This window comes from Pristiophorus japonicus, chromosome 12, assembly GCF_044704955.1.
Source record: "Pristiophorus japonicus isolate sPriJap1 chromosome 12, sPriJap1.hap1, whole genome shotgun sequence".
Lineage (NCBI taxonomy): Eukaryota > Metazoa > Chordata > Chondrichthyes > Pristiophoridae > Pristiophorus > Pristiophorus japonicus.
In genome coordinates this window covers 99,593,762-99,614,750 of record NC_091988.1, presented here as the reverse complement: position 1 = coordinate 99,614,750, position 20,989 = coordinate 99,593,762, and the positions used below count along the sequence as shown (strand labels likewise).

The following is a 20,989-nucleotide window of genomic DNA, read 5'->3' as shown; positions in this document are numbered from 1 at the left end:
CATGGTTATGGAAGCATTTGAGAGTGAGCAATTACCCGTCACTGCCCGGCAGATCAAAACCTGGACAAGCCAGGACCCCTTATTATCTCTAGTCAAAAGCTGTGTGCTTCACGGGAGCTGGTCCAGTATCCCAGTGGAAATGCAGGAAGCGATAAAAGCCGTTCCAGCGGCGCAAAGATGAAATGTCTATACAGGCAGGCTGCCTTCTGCGGAGCAATCGAGTAGTGGTCCCCAAGAAGGGCAGACACACCTTCATCAATGATCTCCACAGTACCCACCCAGGCGTTGTAAAGATGAAAGCGATAGCCAGAACCCACGTGTGGTGGCCCGGTATCGATGCGGACTTAGAGTCCTGTGTTCACAGATGTAATACATGCTCGCAGTTAAGCAATGTACCCAGGGAGGCGCCGTTAAGTTTATGGTCTTGGTCCTCCAAACTGTGGTCTCGTGTACACGTCGACTGTGCAGGCCCGTTCTTGGGTAAAATGTTCCTTGTGGTTGTAGACGCGTACTCCAAGTGGATTGAATGTGAGATAATGTCGACTAGCACGTCCGCTGCCACTACTGAAAGCCTGCGGGCCATGTTTGCTACACACGGCCTACCCGATGTCCTGGTGAGCGACAACGGGCCATGTTTTACCAGTACTGAGTTCAAAGAATTCATGACCCGTAACAGGATCAAACATGTCACATCTGACCCGTTTAAACCAGCATCCAATGGTCAGAGCAGTGCAAACCATCAAGCAAGGCTTGAAGAGGGTAACTGAAGGCTCACTGTAGACTCACCTATCCCGAGTCTTGCTTAGCTACGGCACGAGATCCCACTCACTCACTGGGATCCCACCTGTTGAACTGCTCACGAAAAGAGCACTTAAGACAAGTCTCGTTAGTTCACCCTGATCTACGTGAACTAACCTTTTATGTGGAACCTTATCGAATGCCTTCTGGAAATCCAAATATACCACATCCTCTGGTTCCCCTTACCTACTCTGCTCGCTACATCCTCAAAGAACTCCAGCAAATTTGTCAAACATGATTTCCCTTTTATAAAGCCATGCTGACTCTGCTTGACTTAATTTTGCTTTTCCAAATGTCCTGCTACTGCTTTCTTAATAATGGACTCCAGCATTTTGCCTACATCAGTTGTTAGGCTAACTGGTCTATAGTTTCCTGCTTTCTATCTGCCTCCTTTTTAAATAGAGGCACTACTTTTGCAGTTTTCCAATCCACAGGGACCTCACCAGAATCCAGAGAATTTTGGTAGATTACACTATCTCTGCAGCCACTTCTTTTAAGCCATCCGGTCTAGGGGACTTGTCCATCTTTAGCCGCATTATTTTACCAAATACTATTTCTTTAGTGATCGTGATTGTATTAAGTTCCTCCCTCCCTATAGCCCCTTGATTATTTACTTGGGATGTTTTTAGTGTCTTCTACCGTGAAGACCAATACAAAATATTTGTTCAAGGTCTCTGCCATTTCCTTGTTCCCCATTATTAATTCCCCAGTCTCATTCTCCAAGGGACCAATGTTCATTTTAGCCACTCTTTTTATTTTTATGTAACTGTTGGAACTCTTACTATCTGTTTTTATATTTCGTGCCAGTTTACTTTCATAATCTATCTTCCCGCTTTTTATTATTTTTTTTAGTCGTTCTTTGCAGGCTTTTAAAAGTTTGCCAATCCTCCGCACTCGTCTTGGCCACGTGGCATACCCTTGTTTTCAATTTGATATCATCCTTTATTTCCTTAGTTAGCCACGGATGGTGATCCCTTCTCTTACAGTCTTTCCTTCTCATTGTAATATATTTTTGTTGAGAGTTATGAAATATCTCCCTAAATGTTTGCCACTGCTCATCAACCGTCCCGATCTTTAATCCATTTTCCCAGTCCACTTTAGCCAACTCTGCCCTCATACCTTTGTAGTCTCCTTTATTTAAGCTTAGGACACTGGTTTGAGATCCAACTTTCTCACCCTCCAACTGAATTTGAAATTCAACCATGCTTGGGTCCCTCATTCCTAGAGGATCGTTAACTAGGAGATCCTGTCTCATTACAGAGTACCAGATCTAAGCTCGCCTGCTCCCTAGTTGGTTCTGCAACATACTGTCAAGGAAGCAATCTTGGATACACTCTATGAACTCTTCCTCAAGGCTACCCTGACCAATTTGCTTTGTCCAATCAATATGAAGGTTAAAATCGCCCATGATTATTGCCGTTCCTTTATTACAAGCCTCCATTATTTCTTGATTTATACTCCGTCCAACTATGTAACTACTGTTAGGGGGCCTATAGACTACGCCCATCAGCAACTTTTTCCCCTTATTATTCCTTATCTCCACCCAAACTGATTCAACATCTTGATCTTCTGAGCCAATATCGTTTCTCACTCACGCACTGGTCTCATCCTTCATTAGCAGAGCTACCCCACCTCCTTTTCCTTTCTGTCTGTCCTTCAAAATTGTCAAATACCCAAGAATATTTAGTTCCCAGCCTTGGTCACCTTGCAACCATGTCTCTAAATGGCCATTTGTATCTATTTGTGCCGTCAACTCATCTATTTGTTACGAATGCTGCATGCATTCAGATAAAGAGCTTTTAAACTTGTTTTTTTACCATTTTTTCCTGCTTTGGCCCCACTTTCTGATGCACTTTTATGTTTATACATTTTGTCCCTTCCTGGCATGCTTTGGTTTTCATTTCCCCCAGTGCTACCCTGCTCTATTGCCTTCTCCTTTATTTGGCCACTTGGTATGCCCTTGTTTTCAATTTGATACCATCCTTTATTTCTTAAGTAGCCACAGATGGTTATCCCTTCTCTTTCCTTCTCATTGGAATATATTTTTGTTAAGAGTTATGAAATATCTCCTTAAATGTTTGCCACTGCTCATCAACCATCCCACACTTTAATCTATTTTCTCAGTCATGGCAGTGTCACCCCTCGCTCTGATTTGAGAGCAACGACCCCCTCATCTCTATTGGAGTGCGAGACCCGAAGGAAGAGTGCATATACCTTCCGTGGGAGGGCAGACATACGGAAGTATGAAACTGTGATGATCATGTCTGAAAAGTGAGACTCTCAAGTGTGTATAGAAGTTCCCTCCACCGCTTGTGTGGGAGCAGAGACCCACAAGAGTGACAGCACAGGCCCACTTACTCTGAAGGCAATGCCCTCCGCCCCTTGTGAAAAGACATAAATTTCACCCTTTACAATAAAAGGACAGAATCCATCACCTTCCACTATAAGGGCAGTGATTCACCCTCCCAGTGTGATGCAGATTTACCTTGCAGATGTGGAGTCTCAGTCTTTGATTATATTCAAGACAGAGATTGATAGATTTTTGAATATTAAGGGAATCAAGGGATACGGGGATAATGCAGGAAAGTGCTGAGGTATAAGATCAGCCATGATCTTACTGAATGGCAGAGCAGGCTCGAGGGGCTGAATGGCCTAATCCTGCTCCTAATTATTATGTTCTTACCTCAACTTGTACAAGGGGAGAGACCCTCAGTGTCGGGGCATAGACCCCTCTACTATGATAGCAGTGATCTCTCCCTATATGGGCAGACACTGCCAGCATGACGGCAAAGAGGCAAAGATCCCCCAGTGCAAGGGCAGAGACCCCCCCCCCCACCTCAGTGCAAGAGCAGACACACCCACTGCAGGGGCAGGGATCCCCAGTGTGAGGCAGAGAGCCTTTCTGTGGTGGGGAGCCGGGACCACCCATTGGGGGTCAAAGGTGCTGAATGTGAAGGCAGAGACTGCTTAATTTAGCAGTAATAACTCACTATGAGGGCACTGTGGCTGGGACAGAAAATGAGAGGGACAAGACCCACGTCACCTCCACAAGTGAGAGGGCAAAGCCCCCAGTATGAGACCCAACCCTGCCCTACCTCCTGTGAGAAGGCAGAGCCGCCAATATGAGACCAACCCCCCCCTCCCCTCCCGTGAGAGGGCAGAGCCCCCAATCTGCTGCCTGGGGAAGCTGTACTTAGAGCACTGACTACAGCTGGGGATGGGGTTTAGCAGGCACTTGCTGTCAGTTTACTGATTGCTCCTCACACTGTCTGGCGATGAGTGCGTTGAAGACTTTGAGTGTACTGCTTTATTTGCTGAGGAGTGATGGCATTTTTCATCAGTTTAGGATACATATAAGTGAGGCCCTGAGATGGACATCAGATCTGTGAGACTCATGGATAATCCATGAGAGTTGACATGTCTGATATATTTTTATTTTGTCAAATCACTGTACAGTTTTGTCGTGTGGTACTTCTGGAGAATACATTGACACATTTGGAGTTGTTGATATGACTGTGCTCATGTACCATAGACAAGTTCTGTCTGACATTCTCCAATGAGGAGAGCCAGCAGGCACTGACATGGGCCTGCAGTAATTGTGAGCCCTATGCTGTATTCTGCGGCGTCCCAGTTTGCTGGGCACGATGGTTGAATACAAGGGGACATGTCCAGAAAGTGTACAGCAGTATACTTTCAGTCGCACATGGCAATGCGACTTTAATGTCGACGGCAGGTCAATCAGAAAGCAATGCCGAAGTAGAGGCTCGGAGGTTCTGAGCACTGTTCTGTCCCAAATTACTTTGCAGTCTTTTAGTCATCCCTATTGAGGGCCAGTAGAATAGAGCTCCATATTTTGTCTTGTTTGCAATCATTGCTCTCAGGTGTCACAAAAAGGGTACGGCTGGAGAAAGAGTCTGTATAATTTATTTTGGAGGGTGCTGCAGTGAGCAAGAGTACTGGATGTATATTGCTAACTGTAATGTATGCTCACAGGTTTATAGAATTGTTGCATTGTGAATGGCCTTTAGGGCTGCTGACCAAGGGCCGTGCGGCTCTTTGACGGCCGGCGCAGACACGGTGGGCCGAAATGGCCTCCTTCTGCGCTGTAAATTTCTATGTTTCTAAGTTCATAAGACTCAATAAAGCCCCAGCCAATTGGGTTCAGAGGATCCACAATGAGGCGGGTGGCTGTGAGCCTGGCAGATGAACTGGTGATGTGTAGTGTGATTGTTAAACCTTTGCTAATAAACCAACTAGTTCTCAATAGCAATGTTGCTATGAATTCTTAAGCAGACAATCCGTGAAACAAATATATTACACTAACCACATAGTATCAATGCAAAACCATCGCAACAATATTGAGAGGAACTGCACATCTTGTCTCAATCAGGTGATGTGAGATCATGCTGTGACATCTTACTATAAAAGTAAATGACATGGAAAATATTATTCGTTGTATATTAAGTACAATAACAACAATTTGCAATTATGTAGCACCTTGAATGTAGTAAAATATCCCATGGTGCTTTACAGGAGCGGTATCAAACAAAATTTGACATCAAGTCGCATAAAGAAATATTATGAAAGGTGATCAAAAGCTTAGTCAAAGAGGTAGGTTTTAAGGAGCATCTTAAAAGGAGATAGAGATGGAGAGGTTTGGAGAGGGAACTCTATAGTTCAGGGCTTAGACAGTTGAAGACCCGGCTGTCAATGGTAGGCGAAGGAAATCAGGGATGCACAAGAGACCAGAATTGGAGGAATGCAGATTTATTGAAGGGTTTTAGGGCCAGAGGAGATTACAGACCTGCAGTTCATTTTATCTTTCCTGTTTAAAAACCTTGTAAGAGGACAGTACAGAAGCTGAGAGATAATGCAAGTGTTTGTGCTTTGGTTTTATTGGCAGAATTCCCAAACTCTCCAATTTAAACCAATAGTTTTCAATTTTTAATTTTTCTCCATGTCCTTGGGAAATGTACTGAGCTCTGAAATATAGACTGTTGACAGGATCTGGTGACTTTGAACAAACTTTGCATTGATGCCAGGGAATACTTGGAGCCTGGCAACAATTTTGTTCACAAAATAATTTTTCGCACAGGGGAGTTCAATAATGCAAATACATCACAGTCTAAAGTTCCCTGCTGGAGCTCACATGCAGCACTCATGAATTAGTGATTTCTGCCTACCATTTGATGAAGCTATTAGTCTACTGAACTGCTGAATGTTTAATATTCTTTTAATTCTATAGGGTGGTGTTTTAATTGAAACATCGTAATTGCACTGCTGAACTGAAGCTGACAGCTATACATGGCATGACTATGGAAATAGTTAATTTAGGTCACATTTCCTTTTCCAACAGAGCAGTATAAATATATTATTCTGATTGAAAGCATGCATTAATTAGTTTTTGATTCTGAACTGTTTCCCTCAAGCACTGGTAAATTATATGACCCGATTTAAATCAACAGAAGAGCAATGTTTAATAATGAGTACCTGAGCAGAAGATCAGGAATAATTAAACCATTAAACAAAATGTCAGCAACATTTAATTGATAATTTCCTTCAATGTTTATTTTCTCCCTTACATCGTCTCACTGATGGCCACACAGGCACTTTCCAGCATGGATCGCTGGATAGCCATCAGGACGTGGAATTTTCTGATTTTATTCCCCCTCCCTAATCCAATAGTAGTGATCACAACAGACCAGGGTTCAAACATGGGCGCTTCTAGTCTGAATGGCTCTATGTAACAATGGGTGGCCTCTTTACCGTATAAAGTCATTGGGGCTGCTTCTATGTGTTCTTGTTAAAATATACACACCTTGTTACAAGCACAAAATGTTAATATGTTGGACTTAGACAGCTTTATGGAGGTTTCGCTTTTGAAAGTAACTGGGTGTTGTTGCAAAGCCTAAATTCGATCTAATTTTGCCCTCATCTAAAATTATAGAAAACCATCAGTGAAAACAAAAACTTGACTACAAGCGCCACAGTGTGTAGTGACAACAGGTTCCACTGTGTGTAGTGACAACAGGTTCCACTGTGTGTAGTGACAACAGGTTCCACCGTGTGTAGTGACAACAGGTTCCACCATGTGTAGTGACAACAGGTTCCACTGTGTGTAGTGACAACAGGTTCCACCGTGTGTAGTGACAACAGGTTCCACCGTGTGTAGTGACAACAGGTTCCACCATGTGTAGTGACAACAGGTTCCACCATGTGTAGTGACAACAGGTTCCACCGTGTGTAGTAACAACAGGTTCCACCGTGTGTAGTGACAACAGGTTCCACCATGTGTAGTGACAACAGGTTCCACCGTGTGTAGTGACAACAGGTTCCACCGTGTGTAGTGACAACAGGTTCCAGGTTCCACTGTGTGTAGTGACAACAGGTTCCACTGTGTGTAGTGACAACAGGTTCCACCGTGTGTAGTGACAACAGGTTCCACTGTGTGTAGTGACAACAGGTTCCACCGTGTGTAGTGACAACAGGTTCCACTGTGTGTAGTGACAACAGGTTCCACCGTGTGTAGTGACAACAGGTTCCACCGTGTGTAGTGACAACAGGTTCCACTGTGTGTAGTGACAACAGGTTCCACTGTGTGTAGTGACAACAGGTTCCACCATGTGTAGTGACAACAGGTTCCACTGTGTGTAGTGACAACAGGTTCCACTGTGTGTAGTAACACCAGGTTCCACAGTGTGTAGTGACAACAGTTCCACTATGTGTAGTGACAACAGGTTCCACTGTGTGTAGTGACAACAGGTTCCAAAATGTGTAGTGACAACAGGTTCCACAGTGTGTAGTGACAACAGGTTCCACTGTGTGTAGTGACAACAGGTTCCACTGTGTGTCATGACAACAGGTTCCAAAATGTGTAGTGACAACAAGCGCCACAATGTATAGTGACTACAGGTTCCACAGTGTGTAGTGACAACAGGTTTCACTGTGTGTAGTGACAACAGGTTCCACAGTGTGTCGGGACATTTGCCCCCTGCCGCTCATTTGCAATCTCATCCATGCTACTAATAGACATGGCAGCTTCCCTGCAGTGAGCAGGAAAAAAAATCAGTGCAGTGTTCATTTCTGGGCTGTTATGCATCCCCTCAAAGAACAGGTTGGCAGCAGTATTTGTAGAAGGCTAGAAGCTGCACAGAGACTGCATGGTGCAGGGGGACTATAAAAAGGATTTAATTTCCAAATAAAGATGTCGCTGCCCCTGGGGAGAGAGGAACTGCAGTCAGTTAAAAACATCCTTTCAAACATCCTTAGTGTACAAGCAAAACAAATACAATTGGAGAGAATGTTTAGAACAGGGCCATTGTTACTGTGCTGTGATGCATTCCAAGAGAGCAGTCAGTACCTTTAAAACTGATGCACATTTACCACCTGTCACATTATTAAAGGTGTCTAACTGAGTCATCTATTATTCAGCTGGTAACTCAACCAAAAAGAAATCGAGGAAACAAAAACAGTTGCCTCCTGAATTTTGATCCTGATAAACAAGTTCTGTGCAAGGGTGCTGGCTTGCTTTAATTGCTCCATTTGCCAAGGCAGCTCCCCTTTCCTGAATGTTAAGCTGATGAATATGGGAACTAAATACCCTTACACGAAACAGAATGCTGAAGATACATTCTTCCTAAAATTAGCAATCTATTTAAAAGTATTGTGCTCGGTATGGGCTTCCCACAGCTCTTCGTTTTTAGTGATGCTGAAGGTAGAGGCTCGATCTACTTGCAGATTAAAACATCGAGAATGCAGCAGTTGACTCTGTGCACAACAGTTCCACAACACACTTAAAATCGCCTCGCTGTTGAATCTAATATGCATCGTCACTTTCCTGAACTTGGGTGGGATGTGGGAGGAGTTACCACAATTTATTTTAATGATTGACAGTCTTGCTGGCAATTGATTGAGCATGCCAGCACTTGCTGTTTGTTCGCAATTTCCCCATATCCAGTGATGAAAAAGGACTGTCTGTATTAAAACCTAGGGAATGCTTGAAGCTAATTGTGGATTTTTAAACATTTCTTCTTGGGATATGGGCGACACTGACAAGGCAATGAAAACAACTTATATGAATATAATCCTGATATATAAAAACAACTAGTAAGTCTGCATGGGACTGATAATGGGTGGTCCAGGATATGATCTGAAACATGGAGCAAGAGGAATGGCAAGGAATCGAGCACCAAACCAGGGAGTGGCACAGTTGGGCAAAGTTGGAGCTGAAGTTGGAGCAGGGTCACCTTCCTGTTATCTCATATTACATAAAATCTTTCCAAGGCACTTCACAAGGCAGTATTTAATGCACATCTGATGCCCTGAAGGTATTAAAAGTCAACCACGTTGGTCTAGAATTGGAGTCATAGGGAGGTCACTGGATATGGGTGGTAGGTTCCCTTTCCTGAAGGGCATTAGAGAAGAGTTGAGTCCTTATGACAATCCAGCAGTTTTCATGGTAATTTTCTGGTGCCGACACATAAATGAGCAGATTTATCGAATTCAATTTCACACCTTGCCACGGTAGGATTACGGTCTCTGGGTTGCTAGGCTGGTAGATTCCACTCTTGGAACTATATGTTGTAATATAACAGAGTAAAGCATGAACTTTTGAACTCTATCGAAGGTAATTTTGACAGGGTAAACAACATAACTAACTATACCAGCAGGATAAAATAAATCATACTGCAAACATGTTGTACAGAAATAGCCCTGCCACTCTGTCATATTTTCAGCTCCAGGAATGCCTCCATTCCCAGTCTCAGTCCTAGGATAAGGGGTTATGGGGAGCGGGTGAGGAAGTGGAGCTGAGTCCATGATCAGATCAGCCATGATCTTATTGAATGGCGGAGCAGGCTCGAGGGGCCGTATGGCCTACTCCTGTTCCTATTTCTTATGTTCTTATGAATGCCACCACTCACCTCAAGCCTTGGGCTTTGCTAATCCCAGCTATGAGAGAATAGGAAGGTGACCTTGCTCCTACTCCAGCTCCAACTTTGCCCAACTGTGCCACTCCCTGGTATGGTGCTCGATTCCTTGCCATTCCTCTTGCTCCATGTTTCAGACCATGTCCTGGACCATCCATCATCAGACTTACTTGCTGTTTTTATTTATCAGGACTACATATATATCTTGTAAAGCAAATATTCCCGAGGCAAAAATAGATGTTTGACTCAGAATGTTCCAAATTTGCGTCAGCCGTAGATATCTACTCAGGCTCAATGTCCTCAGTCACTCCCATAATCGGACTGGGCATCTTACTTTTAAGGGAGTTGTCCTATATCTATTTGTACAATAGCATGACCTGTGGTATAAAAACAGAACCTCCTTCTGACCTGAACCGGATATCCCATACTTTCCGTAAGTGTATTTCTTTAGTCTTTCTGTATTGATCAAGCATTTGGTGAGACAAAGCTTGATATAAATCATTTAGCTGCTTTCTTCCACTGCAGATGAACATCCAGAACAATAGTTATGACCAGTTTCACTCATTGTAATCAGTACAAACAGCTTCCCCATATCAGTGGGTCATTACATTTAAACAAAATAACTACTGCATCCTGACCTTCACAAATCATTTGCTCGAGCCTCTAGCACAGGATAGATGTCTTCTCCCTGCAGTCCCCTGTCTTTGCTGATCTCAGAATGACTCCAGCTTCAGGTCAAACTAACTATTACCCAACTCCCAAGAGTGGAATCCACCAGCCTAACTTGGCAATAACCCCTGCCAGTCAGATGAATAAAGTTGTTACAGCAGCAATGGGTGCCAACGCTCACTAGAATGTTAAACTGTCTACAACACACTGCTTCAGATGCCTCGCCTGAGTCTTAATTGATTTCTACCCACCCGGCTATCCTGTGAAGTTAAACTAGTGAAAGTGAAGTTTAACTCATTTTTAACTTATATTACACCAAGAGCCCCTGTGACAGCATAGTCTAAAATTCTAAAACTTGACACAGGTATTTTATGTATTTTTTTTAAAAACTGTTTTTCAAATGTGCTTTAATATAATGAAACCAAGTGCCACATTAATACTAGCTCTGCCTATTTCCTTTATGTCACACTGCAACTGTGAAATGGTGTGATAAACTGAGTGAGAAGAACAGGGAAAGCTACTTGCCTTGTTGCAAAATGTGTTTCCACTGCTAATGTGTACAATTTTCTTGTTAGAAAGGTAGGCCAGATACAAAATTACAGGGCAGGTTTAATAACCCCTTATGTTCTTGCCCTTTGTACAACTACAAAATGAAATTCAAATGTAACCAAGAGGCAATTAAGGTACAGTTACTGGCAACGTTACATATTACATAGAATTACATAGCATACAGTACAGAAACAGACCAATCGGCTCAACTGGTCCATGCCGGTGTTTACACTCCACAATGAGCCTCCTCTCATCCCTCTTCATCTAACTCTATCAGCATAACTTTCTATTCCTTTCTCCCTCACATGTTTATCTCGCTTCTCCTTAAATGCATCAATGCTATTCGTCTCAACTGTTCCTTGTGGCAGCGAATGTAGGTCAGCCTAGGTTTCAGTAAAGCATAATGGCGGGTGAAATTTTAATGCTACGTCCACTAGAACTGTAAAAGTCATTCAGCAGCCACTGTTATTGGTTCTGAGGTGAAGAACAGATCAGCAGCATTGGCATCACTTGCAAGTCTGCCATTTCCGGGTGTGTTTTTAAGCCTTACAATTCATACAGTAGATTTAAACATGGGAAATTTCTACATGTCAGAGGCTGTGCAAGTAGGACTGTCACCGGTGGGGGGGTGTAATTTGAATGAGACTAGCACAAGCAAAGTACGACAAGTACATTTTTTCACAGACTATATAATGGTTCCAATAGAGATAAACCTATTGAGAACATGCTTTAATTTAAAAACAACTATATGGGTATTGTTAACAGTAGTGGATGTGATTGATAAAAAAACATTTTAGTATAAGGAACTTTCATGGCAGTAGTGAATGTCCAGTTGGACGTCCTTTAGCAGAGACCACACTGGATTTTTACTACATTTAATATAAGTCAAACCTACATCTTATAATGCTGCATCAATAAGACAGTTGTTGAACAGAGCCACAGAGAGGAAGGCTCAGACTTGTAGAGAACAAACAGCATGTACACAAAGAATTGTCAAGAAATAATGACAGAACATTTTTCATATACACAACAGATTTGTCAACATCTGAAAAAACAGGCGAGGGCCCTCCATTTCTGCCTCAGCTGAAAGGTTAATCTATCCGATACTGATGGTCTTGCTGGGTCCGTATGAAGTGCGCACGGACCCGGCGAGGCCTCGCAAAAGCTGGTTTTGGGGCGGGATACGCATGCGCTGAAAACCAGCTTTTCCGATCGGTCAAGATTTCCTTCGCATCCCCGGGAGAAGGATATCTGCACGGCAAAGATTGGGTTATTTGCCCAACTCAGGCCCAGCAAATGTCCTTCAAACTTTTATGCCTGGTAAAAGCAGGCATATAGCCTACTTTTGCCAGCGTAAGAGTTTTAAAACATATAAAAATAGAATGTAATCATACATTTTTATGTTAAAAACTCTGTCCATTAAGGTAAGTTTATTTTTAATCCGATGAAAACACATTTTTTTAAAAATCAAAAAATATATATTTTTTCTAAAACATATAATTACATTTAATTTCAATTAATTTTAAATATGTGAGGTGTTTTCTTTATTTATTATGCTGTGTTTCTTGTTTTAGGTGGGTTTTTCATTGATAGTAATGGGATCTCGCACAAACAGAGATCCAAACCCATGACACTCCAGCATTTCCCTATTTACGGGGAAGTCATTTCCCCGTACGCTGCGCATTGAATGAAGGCCTCTGACTGCAATTGAAGGTGACCACCAGGTATTTTCATAATAATTTTTCAGGTTGGAGGTATTCGTCCGAAGGAAATCTCCGACCGCAATTGTCCCCCCAATGTGTTTCCAAGTTTTCCTGCTTTCATTTTAGATCTCCACCATTTGCAGTTATCCTTTTAATTTGATTAAGAGCTGGGACCTCCTTCAATGTCAGAAGGCATTTTAGTGAAATATTTATAAATAACTCAGAAGAGTTTATAGTATTTCAATTGGGCGGGGAGGGGGAGGGGAGGGTGGAGGGGAGGAGGAATGCTCTGGTTACCTTGGGTGGGGTGTCAGATTCTTTGGATCATTCCCCATACAGAGCCGGGTTGTCCCTCGTTACTCCAGGTGAGGGTGTAGAACCCTCTCCTCATACAGGATCTGGTTGCCCTGGAATGGGGGGGGTGGGGGAAGTGTTAGACTAGTCCCCAAAACAGTGCCTTGTTATGATGGGGTGGAGTTATCAAACCCTCTCCTCATACAGGGTCTTGTTGCTCACAGTTACCCCGGGGTGAGGGTATAAGCCCCTCTCCCCCAACAGGGACCGGTTGCCCTGGGATTACAGTTGCCAATCCACCAGGATTGTCCTGGAGTCTCCAGGAAAAGAAGTGTCCTCCTGGACACAGCTGTGAATAACCTCAGCCTTACAAACCTGGACAAAACCTCTCCTCCATTGCTGCTAGCATGTCACTATAAATAAGGATCAGTCATTATTCACTGCACAATGTGGTAGGTAGCCTGTTCAACAGTCAACAAATTAAGTGCAATTAAGTTATTCCTCTAACTCAGCTCATAGCACTTATTGGCTCAAAAGAGCAACTCTTGATATCCACAATAACAATTCCATTCGCTTTTTTTCCAGAACTTGGTTCATGTGACTAGCTCCCCTACAGATGGCTTCTTCCAATATGAATAGATTTAACTTCCTAAGGCTCCGTTTATTGTTCAGTGATCTAAATCATGTTAGCTTCCTTTTATTGAATTTTTTTAATGCTTAGGTATTTATATTGGAATGCTGCATGTCTGAATCGTGTATACCCATAGGGGGTACACTGCCATTACTGCAATTGACTACCAGGATATTTAGCAACACTGCACTGCAGATAACAGAGTACAGTTCAGATTTCTCTCTTACGCACTCTCTGCAGGCTCCATAGCTGCCGATAAGGCTGATGAAGATCAGGATTACATCAATACTAGTCAGCTGATCTGTGTACTCCCTGCCAGAGAAGCTGCTATTTTCCCTCCATTGCAAACCTCTGCCAGCAATTCTAAAACGCTAATGATCCTCAACAGTGTACACAGTTAGAATAACAATCGTCATTGGCTTATTCTCTCAATCCCATCTTTGTTTGACTGTACCAGCTGCCAGGGAGTTGATTATGTCGGAATGCCTGTTTATGCTACACATTATGTCACTGCCATTTCAACTAATATTCATGCAAAATGAATAGTGTGCACAAAACATTTTCTTTGTGGTCCAAATTGGTTAGCAATCTGACCCACATTTAAGTTCACCTCTTCACATACTGCTTCACAGGCTTTTTATACGGTAGTGAATCTTCAGAATTACAAGGCCAACTAATTGCATTTTATTGGTTATAAATTCATTGCATTTTTCATTTTTACAAGTCTCCACTGAAATAAATGAGTTAAAATAATTCCTTTTATAACGAATTACATGCTAAAAATATTACCATCTGATTTTGTTTTTTCTATCAATTTTCTTCCCCCTACTTCTGAAGGTGTTCTGGTTGGGATGTGTGTCACACACTGCTGGTCATCCTCCAGTACACTACCCAAGTGCCCATTTATCATATGTCAGACAGGGAGTATCGGCAGACAGTGAAACTCACAGCTGCACCCGACTGTCCTCAGCAAGTGTCTGCACTGATGGACTTTCAGCAGGAGCCTGGCTCCTTTACCCCCCCACAACCCAGGACACTGAAGCCAATTGTAGAACCATCCACACTGATATCAGCTAACTTAAGTAGATTTGGAATTGAACATGGGACCTGCCTGGTCTGCAGGACTCAAGTGTCCCACTCAGCCAAGCCACTGAGGGAGCTCGCTTATTTTACAAACATACGAAAAATGAAGGGACAAGAAAAAACATCTGGAAAATTTCTCTCCGACCCCCTTAAGCGATCAAAACTTAGGAGATCACTCTGACCCTGATCAACGTTACAAGGTACCAACCTCGTATGAGGTGCCCTCTGCCGCAGCCAGAAACAGGTCCAACTCTCACTTGAAGGAATTCTGCTTAAATCAAGTGCAAGTATGATGGGATCTAAATAAAGCCTACTTTCTATTGGAATTCACCGATGGATCAATGGGTATTGTGCTACAGGTATCGAAGAAACCATTGGCGAGCATGTCTTCAGTTGTCTAGGCCCTAAGCTCTGGAATTTCCTCCTAAAACCTCTCTACCTCATTCTCCACTTTTAAGATGCTCCTTGAAACCTACCTCCTTGTCCAAGCCTTTGGCCACCTGCCCTAATATCTTCCTATGTGTCCTGGTGTCCAATTTTGTTGACAGCACTCCTGTGAAGCGCCTTGGGATGTTTTACTACGTTAAAGATGCTATATAAATGTAATATGTTGTTGAATGCATATGATCAAGAGCAATTCAAGCCTCAAAATTTGCAACGAGCAACAATTGCAGAACAAATGACTGAATGTGCTACCATGCTTGTTTTTATTTCTAAGCTTTTTAAAGAAGCAAGTTTTCAGGCCTCTAAATAATGTAGAGTTCACCAACAGCAATGAAATTGTTCAAAAACAATGAAATAGAACAAGCTGTTACACAGAACCTTAACCTCAGTGCATCTGCACAGCAGAATTTGACCATCTGCCATCGCACTTTATTGTATGTGGTGGAACTTGTAAGTAATGAGCATTGAAACATTGAGAAACAGATGGAAATATTCAAGGGTACGGAGGAAAATAATTTTGGGGACTTGGAGAGGATAGTGCAGAATGAGGCAGAGCATGGATCAGCATCAATGACGGTTGCAGAGGAGCCCAGACAAGCCTGCTTTCTGTTGGAGACTGAACAGCAGTGTTAGTAAAGTTTCAAACCTGGGAATTATCTACGAAATTATTTAAAGGCTATTGCAGTAACAAGACACTCTTGACTATTTCTGTGAAAGAAGGTGGGAATCTTTCACTTCATCTAACCTGAGAATCTTGGAAGGAAGTGAGACGTTTATGATAAAAATTCAAACACAATCTATTGGTTGACATGACAGATTCTTTGATATGGTTGGGTGTCGGGGATAGGAGTGCTGCTTGCCAGCTACCAACAGCACACTATCAAGGTAAAACTGCCTTCAAAATATGATATCCCCTTTCTGCAAAATCTTCTGCCCCTTTTATTCCCCCGGGGATGGCGGATGTGATGGGTCTAGAAACATTTTGCTCTTTTATAAGATACACGCTTACTCACTGTTACTAGTAAGAATCCTCTTTTTATATGGGAATCAGTTCCAGTAGCTGCTCCTTTTATATCTTTTTCTCCTTTCTGCTCAGTTATTTTAGGAGAGATGACATAGCCACTTATTAACGCTCTAGCACAGCACTTCAGGCATACACTGGGTCCCTGTTACACACCATTTATCACCCTTCCTTGCACTGGGATCTGCCATCAACGCCTAAAAAAATTAGCTTTCTCAAACTGAAATAACTATTGGTTACTGGTATCAATCTGTATTGTATAAGGCAGCTTTTGCTACCGCACACACCTAACACACCTAACACACAAACTCAGAGGTGTAAGTCAAACATACAGTGAAGAACAAGGTTAAAACTGACAAGTTAAAGTGTCAGCAGGTAGCATTATAAACAGCAGCAGCTGCACAGCAAGCAAACAGTAAACTGTGACCTCAGTCCGAGGGAACCAAAACACTGATCAGCAGGTCACAAACCGATTCATCAATGTCATATAGATTCCCTCAGTTCACCAGAGTATGTGCAGATTCAGTCTCAATTTGAGGCAGCTCATTTTTCTCAATTTTGTTTTTATTCAGTACAGCTCAATTATCAAAACGCCTCACTTGCCCAAGAAAAGTGGTCTAAGGCAAGTTAGAATAGAGCACCGTGTTACACATGGACTGCAGAGATGCCTGCACTGGGGACATTTTAGCAGTGACATTTTCAGTGACTAGTTTCATGGCAAGGCATTCAAGTTGTGAGAGGTAATTTACCTCCTTTTCTGACCAAGTCCCCCCCACCCCCCACTGCTCTTTGCTGCATCACTCCATCACCACCCTTGAGTGCCTTGCCCCAGTGGCCATTCTTCACGTGCGATTGTAGGCAATAAGGCTTGGTAGTGGCATTGAACTGAAGGTTCGATGCATTCCTCACCTAATCACTACGTGCACTTTCCATCAGGGAATGCAGGGCAGCAATCAAGAGTGGGAACTCTGGCTGATTTGTTCTCCCACCACCACCCGAGGTGTTGAGGCCAACTGTAGTGCCCCTAGTGTTGGCCCGATGGACATCAGCTAACTCAGCAGAAACGAGACACCAAACCTGGAACGTTCCTACTCTGTATGGCTCAGCTCACAGTATCTTATCCAACTAAGCCATCAGGGAATACATGTTTTTTTTAAAAACCTTTGTTTTTATTTTGTACTAAGATTGTTAAGTTTCAGAGGGGCTTTGCAATGAGTAATGTGATGGTGTGTGATGCTGAATACAGTATTGTTTCCACTGCTGTATATAAATCTGAAATTGGACACGTTACTGTGTGCATACAAGGACAAATCTATCAAGATAATAAAAGACAAGGGGCTGGATTTTCGGTCTTCCGCCGCCCGTTAGTGCCCCGGAGGGGCAGCAATAAGGACTTTCGGGCGGGTGGTCAGCTTCTAGCACCCCGACTGGACTTTTGGTGCCGGTTTCGATGGAGCGCGGAGCATTACCGCCCGGAAGAGGCGAGCCGGTGTGCAACGCCCCTGGTTGCGACACCTGCTTGATTTTTGCCTGCCGCCTGATCAGTAGCACGCCAAAAGAGCGCCCTGCTGGGATCGCCTGTGAAAGCGGGTGGTCTGAGCTGAGTAGCGGCTGCAGTGAGGAAAGTAATGTCGACCTCAGGTAAGTGTGATTGATTTTTATTTTATTTTTTTTGCGATTTATGTTGTGGTGGCGTGAGTTATTTATTGGGAATGTCTTTTGGTGTATTTTTTTCAGTTTATTTTTCCCCCCAGGCCTCTCTTAGAGCGCTCTGATTAGCTCGGGCTGTTTAGCTGGGGATTTTCAGTTGCTCAGCCGGCCAAGTGACCTAAGAGAGGTGTGGGGCGCCTCCCTTAGCGCTCCGCCCCATACTCGGGGCCCAGCTAATGAATTTTGCTGACTTAGGCGCAAACTGTTCCTGGGCACAAACTTTACCGCCCTACCGCCATTACTGCCCCGAAATAAGCAGAACCAAAAATCCAGCCCAAGATGCTCTACTCTCTGCATACAGAATTTCTAACCGGTTATTTCTTCTCATGTTTCGGCTGGTCTTTTTGGTCAGTTTTGTTTCCCCGTCTTCTACTGGTTTTTCTTTGCTTTGCTCATTCCCCATGTCCTGCATTCTTTGCCTCCTTTCTCACTCTCCGATTCTCCCCATTGCCTTGCTGCTCAATTCCCTTTATGCACAGTCACTCATGTTCTTTTGGTAATCTTAAACATCTTCGGGTGTATTTTTCTTGTTTTCTGTCCAAACCTATACATCAACTAAACCTGCTGCAATTATGGCTGAGTTGTAAATGATAAACAATTGTTTATGCTAGTTAATGTTGTCAGTGTATAAACACTGAAAAATACCCACAATTAGACTTGTGCAGCCCATTGCTCTTGAATTGGACGGTGCATGTGTGCTAGGAAAGACCCAACACTGTGAGTGAGGGTGGGGTTAACGGTCTGCTAGGTTTTCATGTGCACACAAGAATTCTTGTGATCTGTACGAGCTTTGCCCTCAGGCCTTATTCCCATCCAGGCTGATCAACTTGCTTCCAACTTTCTCTCATGTCTGATCCGCCCACCCGCCAAATGGCCTGCTCCTGCACCTAATTTCTTCGTTTCTATGCTCTGTACTGACTCAGGATCTCTCTCGTGTTTGATCTGCTGCTCTCACAGCACAGGTTAGGGAAAGCTACAGGGAGGCAGATTAACCTTTCCACAAATCCTTCTACTCCCTATGGTGAAAATAGTCTGGTTTAACAACACAGGAGACACTCCACCTTGCTCTCAATAGTATTGCTTCATTCTTGCTGTGAAAGGAGGAGGCAGCAGCAAACATGATTATAGAAGTGGTGATTTGACAGAAGAACGAGGAGTCAGACTGTGTGCGAGAGCCTGTGAGAAAAGCAGTGGATAGCGGAAACCATGCCATCTCTGTTGCTGCCATTGGTAGAGGGACAGACCATTTTGAGAAGTCTAATTTACATTACAGCATTGCCTCCGGAGAATAAAATCACAGGGTGCTCAAAACTCATGGTAGGTTATTTTGTAAACTGGTTGATTTGTAAAAAGAACCCTGATGGTAAATCTCCCTAAAGGACCAGCAGACCTTATAGTGACCTTCCAGGTCGGCAATTTTAAATAAATGGAAGCTAATTAATCAATCAGCTTGAATTCTAGCTGAATAGGACATGTTTAAAAGCGTGAGGTTAATCCCTGACAGTTCAGCATTAATTGCCATCAGTTCAGTGTTCCTAATTCACTTGATTCTTGCGATTCCTGAAGTGTTAGCTATTTCTATACTACTCTCACAGTGAAGGCTGACCAATGAGTAATTCCAACAGGCTCTGTTATTTTCATTTAGCCGTGCACTTGTGGCCACTACAGCAGGATAGCGCTGTGTATCGCTGGCAAATTGCAGCATGCAGAGTGATAGGCGTAATTAGAAAACAATGATGTCCGTACATGTTCCAAGAAAGCTTCCTGCATTGCTCCTGCCTCCCCCCCGCCCCCCCCACCACGCATGCACACCAGCCGCAGATTTAATTACCAGCTATGGCCAGCTGGCCAGAGCTCAGAAATTGTCTTTTGCATAAACCAGAACTGCCAAGTCCCACGGAGATAAAGTGAAGTGTTTTGTTGAACTGCCCATAGCTGTCAGCTGAATTCATCATCCCTCAGACTCCTACCTGATCTGTTTGCCCTCTCGCATGTCGTAAAGAGAGAAGAAGATGTCCGTGTCTTCTCCAATGGTGTGGTAGGTAAAGCTCTTCATGTTCAGGAAGAGGTGGTGGGGAACGGGGATGCGACACGTGTCACCGTGTCGGTGCCTCATGGTGTCTGTCTGTTAGAAAACAAAGGCAAAAGGTTACGTTTCTCAAAAATATAATGGAAAGACATTAAACCTTCCTTAATTTTACAGAAGGAATTTGGATATATACTTGAAAAGGAAACATTTGCAGGGCCATGTGGAAAGAGCGGGGGTGTGAGACTGATTGCAAAGAGCCGGCTCGGGCACAATGGGCCAAATGGCCTCCTTGTGTACTGTATCATTTCAGGGTTTCAAGGAATCCCCAATAACCACACTTTGTTTTTTTGATTTCAAGTATTTCAGTTATTTTTCACCATGGCCAATCTACCAACACTTTGAATAATGAACTAAACCATTACTTCTTAAAATGTGCTGACTGCTATTTTCTGGTCAATGGCTATATCAGCCCTTGAGTGCAGATCTCATTATACAAAATTTAATGGCCCTCCATCAATTCTGCAGTATTCATGCACATATTTATTAATATAACACTATGTCTAGCATATGTCTGTGTTTATCACACCTTAGTTGTCACACCAATTTTGATTTCACAGCAACTAGACTTTGTGCATTTAAATGAGTATAGCTTCACTTAGTGGAATAGTACATTGTGCATTACATGCTATAACGCTCCTGTCCTTATAAAACAGTGCATCATCTGACACAACACAAGGGGAGATATTCTCTAAATGTTACACTTCCAAGCATCACACTTTGTTACAGATGCAAAACAATCTAAAATAAAGAAAGCTTGATGGGTTTTTCTGACCTGGAGTCAGAAATTTACCAGCGGTTATAATGACTTAGATTTGACTATTTAGATCATTTCCCCACAGGAAGTAGTAGAAAGTGATATTAATGTGACAGACTAGGTTAAACGCAGATTCAAATTAGCAGCTAAATATCACAACTGTGCTCCATTCCTAGATTCCCCAGCACCAATGAATCAGGAAATCCAATCTTATTCACAGGAGAAGACCATTTGGCCCATTGTGCCTATGCCAGCTCTAAAAAGAGCTATCCAGCTAGTCCCACTCCCCTGCTCTTTCCCCATAGCCCCTTATTTTT

The 20,989-nt window shown here is 43.1% G+C and overlaps 1 protein-coding gene across 9 annotated transcripts in view; it reads right to left on the bottom strand.

The window, feature by feature from the left end:
* The window catches only part of dock3 (dedicator of cytokinesis 3), a 1,878,236-nt gene that overhangs the window by 781,938 nt on the left and 1,075,309 nt on the right, over window positions 1-20,989 (bottom strand). For all 9 annotated transcript variants that reach the window (XM_070895785.1, XM_070895788.1, XM_070895786.1 and 6 more), the window contains one exon: window positions 19,800-19,954. In XM_070895785.1, coding sequence (XP_070751886.1) covers window positions 19,800-19,954 — 155 coding nt within the window. The remainder of the gene's footprint in view (window positions 1-19,799; window positions 19,955-20,989) is intronic.